General features: G+C 39.2%; 2 protein-coding genes across 2 annotated transcripts; both read left to right on the top strand.

The window, feature by feature from the left end:
• LOC113771955 (protein O-linked-mannose beta-1,4-N-acetylglucosaminyltransferase 2-like) lies at nt 1–1,821 on the top strand. The gene is made up of 3 exons (XM_027316499.1): nt 1–103; nt 232–342; nt 647–1,821. Exons 1-3 carry the CDS (start codon nt 1–3, stop codon nt 1,819–1,821), a joined length of 1,389 nt encoding a protein of 462 aa, XP_027172300.1.
• Nucleotides 1,822–2,872: 1,051 nt separating this feature from the next.
• Nucleotides 2,873–5,446, top strand: LOC113770560 (protein O-linked-mannose beta-1,4-N-acetylglucosaminyltransferase 2-like). The gene is made up of 3 exons (XM_027315057.1): nt 2,873–3,299; nt 3,478–3,627; nt 3,966–5,446. Exons 1-3 carry the CDS (start codon nt 3,194–3,196, stop codon nt 5,144–5,146), a joined length of 1,437 nt encoding a protein of 478 aa, XP_027170858.1. The 5' UTR covers nt 2,873–3,193; the 3' UTR covers nt 5,147–5,446.
• Nucleotides 5,447–8,940: the final 3,494 nt, after the last annotated feature.

The raw sequence follows: 8,940 nt of genomic DNA, 5'->3' as shown, positions 1-8,940 counted from the left end.
ATGGAGGAGTCAAAGAAGCAGGCTTGCAGCCTCTCAAGTTTCCTGATCAGCTTGCTAATCATTATCCCCTTGGTTTATTGTGCATTTTTCCAGCTTGATCAATGTAATTTAATTAGCTTTTCTTCATAGCGTCAGATTGGCATATCAATCTACCTTTGCATAATGTTAAAATGTGGCTAGTCATTTCATATTTATCCATTCTGATCTGTCAAAAGCATTTTTGATATACAGGGAAGGCAAATTTAGCAAATTGGAATAGTAATCTTGGCTTTGAGAACAAGTTGGATGAAGGTGCACCAGAGCAAGAACCCCTGAAATTTCTTCTCAGAAGGCTACTAAGAGGTTCTTTACTACTTCCCACATTCATCGTATCAATGAACATGAACTCTCCCTTTTCCGGTGATTTCTGAGTGACAGATATTTTTTTGTCCTCCCCTTTCTTCTTTTAAAGTTTTTTTTAATACATCTCTAAGTTGATAGACAGAAAATAGTTCTTATATGTAGATCCTAAATGTAAAGCTTTTTTCTTAGGATACAATTAGTATCTGAGATCAAAAAGAAGAATGTATCGTTGCCCAACAGAATCCAAACATTTTCAATTATCTTGCCCGATATCTTATACAGTGAAATTGATGATTTCAAACAGGAGAGCAGAGGATCCAATTCGAAGACACTGGATTTGCTTATCCATCTGAATTACATTCTGATATCTACGTTTCCAGTAAACAAGTAAGGTTCGACACCAATTCTTCCAAAATTTATATACATGCCAATCAGGCAGCGGCAATACACATAGTTCGGCCGTATGCACTAAAAGGAGATGAGGCGCCAATCCAGTTGATTTCACCTGTTGAGATACAGCATGGAAACACCACTCCACCTGCTTGCAATCACTATCATGACGCCCCGGCCATGGTTTTCTCCTCTGGTGGATTCGTCGGGAATATATTCCATGAATTCAACGATGTCCTTGTTCCTCTGTTCATTACGAGCAGGCACTTTCGATCCCACGTAATATTTATGGTTACTGGTTTCCAGCATTGGTTTTTCAACAAGTACAAGAAAATATTCTCCCAGTTATCGCGTTATGAAGCTATAAATGCAGCTGAAACTGCAAATGGGACCGTTCATTGCTTTCCAGGAGCAGTGATAGGGCTGAAGTATCATGACAATTTGTATTTGAACAGGAGTGACGTTCCCGGGGGTTATTCCATGTTTGAATTCAGGGATTTCCTCGTAAAATCATTTGACTTCAACATAAAGAAAGTCTCCCAGCTGATTGAGGAGGAAAAGCCAAAATTGCTGCTTCTGTCGCGTGCAAAAACAAGAAAAATCCTGAATCAGGTTGAGGTGGTAAAGCTTATGGAGGAGTTGGGTTTCCGAGTGGTTCCTGCTACGCTGGATATGATGATGAATTTTGAGGAATTTGCTCATATTGTGAACAATTGCAGCGTTATTGTTGGAGTTCATGGTGCCGGGCTAACAAATGAACTGTTCTTGCCTAATGGAGCTGTGGTAATTCAGGTGGTTCCTCTGGGTCTTGATTGGCCTGGAAATGCCTGCTTTGGCGGGCCAGCGGTTGACATGGGTTTGCAATACCTGGAATACAAAATTGAACCTCAAGAGAGCTCGCTCTATGATTTGTATGCTCCGGATCATCCTGTGACTGCCGACCCTGAATCCATGAAGGCACAGGGTTATCAAGCTTTCGGGGCTATATATATTGATAAGCAGGATGTCAAAATCAATGTTGAAAGATTCAGGAAGACACTTGTTGAAACAATGAGACTTCTTGGACGCCCAACAAATCCTCTGCCTTGATGGAAAGACTTTAGATTTTGGTGCTCTGTCTTTTTCGTTTTTTGTAGGTTATTTAATGATTCTTTTTGATAGTCATCTTGTAAATGAAGAGGCTTTCAGTAGATTCAATTCAATGCCGTCTGTTTTACTGAAGTACAGTGAGGCATCTAATTTTATAGTCTCAGTAACTTACTTTCATGTATATATGAAGTTCTGATTGTTGAGTTGTGTTTCTGAAACTATTACCTCCCTGATCTTTTGATCACCAATTCCACTGGTACAGACTACAGAGTCAATGGTTCGTTCTTACATATTAATATTGAAGGAATTGGTAGGCTATCAAAAATGAGAACTTCTTCTAGGATTCTAATGATCAAATATCATCAGAGATTAAAGAATCGATACTGTTTTTCAATTGAAAGAAAAGAATCAAAAACAAAAAATTTTTTTTTTTTTTTTTTCTGAGGAAAGCAAAGAATCAATACTTTAGGGTTGGACGTTTTTAAGCAGCAGCAGCAGCAGCTGGTATTCGACCAGTGAGAAAAGGGGAAAAAAAGGACCTGGACCATTAGACTCTTCAAATCAATTACTCAATTAGTGGGATTTCTGTAAAAGACAAAGTCGTATGAAATGCTTGATTATGATGTGGAAAGTTACTTGTGCGATGCAGAAACATATAGATTAGATACAGCTGGCGCAAGAATGTGTGTATTGATTTCCTTGTGTTACGGCTAAAGTATTGAGTGGCGATCATATTTTTAGGTAATAATCTCCCTCCCCTCCTCCCCATTTATGGGATATTATTTATAGAGCCGTCCTAGTCTAGATCTTAATTGTATTGTTTTATTTCCTTCCTTCAAGAAAGGGAAAAAAAAAAAAAATTGAATCGCCTTTGTCTTTGACAAAGAACGGCCCGAGTTTTATATTTCTCAAAATCAAATCTTTGACGTAAGAGATGCCCTCCTACTGCCTTTCCCTAAATATTATTTTATTTTTTTGATCAATTGACAAAGAAATTGTATATGTATATATATATATAGGAAAGTTGAAAGCTACCTTCTTAAGTAATGAAAAGCAAAAATTTGTAGGTCGCAAAGGTTAAACCGCGGCTGCTGCCCAAAAAAATTTCTAGGTCAGTGTTTATATGCATGAACCTTAGTTGCAAATTCTAGAAGCAGGACAAGGAAGAAGACAGAAAGGTAAAGCAATTACATGAAGTAACAGATATTGCTAATAAACAAGAAGAGAGGAACGTTTAAACCATGTTGTCTTAGACTTAGAAGAGAAGAAGAGGTCGCTGGATGAGAATTGAGTGCTTCTTACTCGTACGTTGAAGTCAAGACAGGGACTTGAATACAACAACAATTGTAGTCTGGTGGAGTAAAGAGGATCGATGGTGGAGGAATCCAAACGACTGGTTTGCAGCCCAACTTTCTTAATCTCCTTGCTCATCTTTCACGCTTTGGCCTACTCTGCAATATTTTGCCAGATTGATGAATGTAATCTAGCTCTTCTATCCACCATCCGATTGTTTTCTCTTGTTCTTTTTCTTTTTTGTCTAGCTAGGAAAAACATAATAGATTTTGTTTTCTTACTTAGCCTTTATGTGAAAAAAATTTGGACGGCGATTCCATGCATATTCCTGGATGTTCATCGATGATCTTTAATACGCTGTAGGGAAGGCAAAGTTCTCAAATTCAGACAGCAATCTCGACGCGAAGTTCACAAATTCGAATAACCATCTTGGCACAGGCAGAAAGGTCGCCGTCAAAGATGTCGTACCCAAGAAAGACCCGCTCAAGATTATGCTCAGAAGGCTATTAACAGGTTTGTTATGTTCTACTAGCCAGTCTGAGTTTCGATCTTTAGCACTTTCATTAATATAATATATCTCTCTCCCTTTGATTGTAAGATAAGAAAGATGCTTTCCCTTTCCTTTCTTTTTTTTTTTTTCCTTTTTCTCCCCCCCCTACTCATGAATTAACGAGTTGTGGAGCTTTATGGTGCCATCATACAAATTTGTTGTTCTTGAAAGCGGAAAAATTACTCCACAAGATTATGTATATGTGTAGAGATACCAATTATATTTGTTTAACATCTCCGAGAAATCAAATCAATTTTCGCCAAAAGTCTTATGGAGTCAAGAATTTGATTCTTTGGAGCAGGAGAGCAACGGACTCGATTCGAAGAAACTGGATTTGCTCACCTGTCCGAGTTGAACTCGGATATTTATATTTCTAGCAAAGAAGTGAGGTTCGACACGAATGCTTCCAGGATTTACATATACTCCGATCAGGAGGAATTGCACAAGTACACGGCTCAGCCGTACCCACTTAAAAACGATGGAGTGGCAATGAAAATGGTCAAGCCCGTCGAGATTCAGCACGGTAACATCCGCCCACCACCTTGTGATTTCAAACACAAGGTGCCGGCCGTGGTTTTCTCCTCGGGCGGATTTGCTGGGAACATATTCCACGAATTCAACGACATTATCATTCCCGTCTTCATCACGAGCCGGCATTTCAGATCCAAGGTGAAGTTCATGATCACGGATTACCAGCTTTGGGTGCTCAACAAATTCAGGAAGGTTTTAACCAAGCTGTCGCATTTCGAGTTTATAAATGCCGCTGAAACTAGTAAGGGGACCATTCATTGTTTTCCAGGGGCCATTGTTGGGCTCAAGTATCATGACAATTTGGCCATCAACACCAGCGACACCCCAGGAGCTTATTCCATGGTCGAATTCAGGGATCTGCTTAGAAAATCGTTTAATTTGAAGCCGAGGGACGTGTCCCAGATGCCGGGGACAGAAAAGCCACAATTGCTAATAGTGTCTCGCACGAGAACAAGAACTATAGTGAATCAAGAAGCCGTGGTGAGGATGATGGAGGAGTTGGGCTTTCGCGTGTTCATTCCTACCAATGATCTGATGTCAAATTTGGATGAATTTTCTCGGGTCATCGGTTCCAGCAGTGTTATGGTTGGAGTGCATGGCGCCGGGCTGACAAATGAAATTTTCTTGCCTAACGGGGCTGTCATGATTCAGGTGCTTCCACTCGAACTCGACTGGGTTGGAAATGCATACTACGGCGGACCGGCAACGGGAATGGGGTTGCATTACTTGGAATACAAGATTGAGCCTCAAGAGAGCACACTTTATGATTTGTATGGACCGGATCATCCCGTGCTTAAAGATCCCGAGTCTATCAAAGCACAGGGTTACAGGAAATCGAGGGTTTATTATTTGGACCAGCAGAATGTGACGATCAATTTGGGAAGATTTAGGAATACCCTTCTCGAAGCAATGAGGCTTATTGGGCGCTCCACAACAAACCCTCCAAACTGAAGAAGAAAATAGTTTCTTTCTCGTTTGGTTTAGTTTTGGCTGAGTATTTTTTTGGTTGTTTTATGACGTTACGTAATAGACATCCCCCCTGGAAAGAGAAAACCTTTGCCGCCTTGCTGCGGAGGGAATCAGTCATTGGTTGCAAAATTAAGGCAAACTTTGATAGAGGGTTGGCATAAACTATGGTCCCTCTAATTGTACAAGTCTTATGTGTTAATAATGTTGAGTAGTTCTTAATGTTGAAACAAACAATTGTACTTATTGCATTGGGTTTACAAAACATAGGGTGGTTTTCGAAGAGATTTTTTCTTTTTTGCCCCATAGAGTAAGAGCTAACTGGTAGTTGTGTTGGTCAACGTACGCACCAGAACTTGTATCCCTGTCGAGATTACCTAAACAAACATTCTGCGAAAGTGTTTTGTGCACATTAACTTCGTATACAAAACCTAATACTATGTACTTGGAAACTAGACTCAGATAGTATACAAAAATGTGTTTTTTTTTTTTTTTGTCGAAACGATACTAATTTGGAGCAAAGATCCCTCATTTTTATACAAACCGACACTAATAAGGCTAGACTTTTATTGGGCATTCACGAACATTTGTTCCCCAACGCACTCTTTCCTTCCAACCGGTTTAGTGCCTTCTATAAGTTGGTAAGTTATGCCTTGATGATGGAAGACCAAATTATTTTTCCTTATCAATTTGATAATGCGTATATTATGGTTTGCATTTTCCTGGCTTACTTGAGTGATGGGTCCGGGAGTAGTTGAAAGAATCATCTCAATATAAAGGTGAACTTATCTTTTGTTCCCAATTTTTGTGCTTGATTACGGGTTAATTCCACTTTGTCCCCCCAAACTTTGGACGATTATCCACTTAAGTCCCTAAACTTCAAAATGGGACACTTAAGTCCCTAAACTTATAAATACCTCCCACTTAAGGAAAATTGTTAACAAATCCTGAATGCCGTTGGTGGTCGAAGTGTCCCATTTTATAAGGGTTTAGGGATTTAAGTGTCCCATTTTATAAGTTCAGGGACTTAAGTGGGAGGTATTTATAAGTTTAGGGACTTAAGTGTCCCATTTTGAAGTTTAGGGACTTAAGTGGATAATCGTCCAAAGTTTGGGGGGACAAAGTGGAATTAACCCCTTGATTACGATACCGGTAAACTTTGGCTGCGGGACCAGTTGAACAATCGTCGCATGCATAAAATACAAAAAAGAAAATTCCCGAAATTAAAGTTCAGGTCGTTGTCAAAGGAAAAATTAATGGGAAAAAAAAGGCACACACACACACATATATATATATAACTAGTAGAAAAAAAAAAAAAACTCCAAGCTAGCTGCTGAGTCAAAAGTTGCCTGATTAGATCTTAATCAATTTTGGGGCTATCTACCTAATCTTCAAAGAATTGTAAAGTAACACGAGTAGGAGAAACTGGCTTGCGTTGCCATGCGTTTAAGCATCAGCTCTCACTCGTAAAATGGTGGCATTATTCAACCGTCCCTTGATTGCGAAATTCTAACAAGAAGCCCAAGTACAAAACTATACCATTCCGTTGTTGTCTTTTACATTGGACTAATACTCATTTTGATCAGCGATCTCATCATATCCTCATTGATCCTTGATTCAACCTTGGCTGTTATGACATGAAATTTATTCTCCCAGAATAATAATGGGATTGACAAGTTTTAACCCTTTTGTCGACTGTTAAAAAAAAAAAGAAAAAAAAGAAATCACATATAGGTGGGATTCAAATAATCCACTCATGATAAAAAGGGAAAGGGGTAATTGAAAATAAAATTCTGCATCAAAAAGGGAAAGGAAGTGCTCTACTAGCAAGTAGCAATAACTAAAAAAGGAAAAAGCAGGGTGCTGAATGAATAAAGAGAAGTGGAGAAAGAACATAGAATCTTCTCCACATTATTATTGGTTTTGGAGATTAACAAGAGGTAAGAGGGGCACTTGAATGGTGGAATCAAGTTATGTCTCTCATAGATATCATGACTCCTAATCATGGTGGATTCTTACGTGATAATTAACTTCGTAAGAAAATTCTAAATCATTTCTGCAAATTCCAACTTAAACATCTCATAACTTGACTCTTCTTGTCAATCATAATCTTTTGCTGTGTGACTTTTGCATATCAGAGATGGACTTTGCTGATAGATAGTAGCATCGTCAAACCGCTTATATGACGAATTGAATTTGGACAAAATGTAGGTGGAACTTGCACATCCCCACCCCCCAAAAAAAAGGAGGAAAAAAAATGATAATGATAATGACTTCCCTTTAATTTGTTTGATTTATGGTTTTTTTAGTAACCGAGAGACCAAAAATTCCGGGTATAGCATGTTCTAAATGGATTTTTGGAGTTGCCAAATATTTAAAAATGAAAATAAATAAAGACACGACGCTATGAGTTGAGGAACGATGCAGTAAAAGTGGCAGGCTGGTTTGCAGTTTCTCAACTTCCATCGATCAGCAGGCTTACCGTTTTCCCTTGGGATTACTGTGCGTTTTTCCAGATTGATCAACGTAATTCATTAGCTTTGCTTGATATTTTGCATCTAATTCCTTCTAACTCAATTTTTATCTACTGTTAAAATTCCTGACGTGTATTAGGTCCTAGCTCTCAATATTATGAAGCAAGGAAAGCATACTTTACATATTGGGCTGATAATAATGTTGGCACCACCATTTAAGGCAAATGAAAATATAAACAGCAAGAAGCACTGAAACTTGCACTTAGAAGGCTAGTTTACTTGGAAAAGAATTTTTGCCCCCTCCCCATTTCCTACCAACATTTTTCTGTCACGGATCAACGTATCTCTAGGTTATTACCAGTAAAGAGGAGTTCATTTGCGTACTAATTTCAACAGTAGGGCAGCAAAGATTACAGCAACCTATTCAAAGCAGCAGCCTAGTTGATGGAAGAGTATGAAGACACGAGTCCAGGCAACATAATCCTACAAATAGAGAGGACCGTCCGCTAGTACAAACAAACGACTCGGCGGAATCCCTCTGAGCAAGATTATTGAGTTCTTTCTCTTTTCCAATTGAACAGTATATCTTCTTTCAGCAATAGATAGCTCCAGATTTTCACTAACTGATTCTAATCACTGAATGCGAGCAGGACAAGATCCCAACAAGCTGGAAGCCACAGGCTTTGCTGTGATATTGCAATTTGCTTTGACATCTGCACTGCTAACATACCTGTCAGGATTGACACGAGGACAATGACGGTATGTTTCGCTAAGCTCTGGAAACTGGTAGTGCTGTTGGTCAGCCATATGTAAAGCAAAATGATGGAGATCTTCTCAAATATGTTAGACCAGTGCACATTTTCCAGAAAAACATCACACCACCAGCTTGCCTATTCGACCATGACACACCTGCTGCATCTTCACTTATAGTGGCCTCACGGGAAACTGCTTCCGTGAAAAAAAGGGAGTGATCAACAAACAACTTACCACTTCAAAACTCGTGTCCAGTTTGATTCTGCTGTTAAGGTGCTGGATCTAAAAGTGAGGAAGGTTTCCTCTATTGGAAGAAGTTCCCACCAAATCGAGCAAAGATGCAACAAAGGGAAGCAAACTAAGCTACTGTATGATTCTGCTTAAAGGTAGGGGCGACCCTCTGGGAGAGCCACAAGCGCAATAGTTGCAGCTGAGTGAGCCATGGACTACCAGCCTTCATTTGCCAACATGTAAGATGCAATGTCTTTGAAGATTGTCCTGTTAGGAAGTCATCGACCCTGTTGAAAATGCCAGTTTTCATGGTACAACAAG

Source organism: Coffea eugenioides, chromosome 5 (genome assembly GCF_003713205.1).
Source record: "Coffea eugenioides isolate CCC68of chromosome 5, Ceug_1.0, whole genome shotgun sequence".
Taxonomy (NCBI): Eukaryota; Viridiplantae; Streptophyta; class Magnoliopsida; order Gentianales; family Rubiaceae; genus Coffea; species Coffea eugenioides.
Note: the sequence above shows the minus strand (reverse complement) of the source record. Positions and strands in the feature narration are given on the sequence as shown.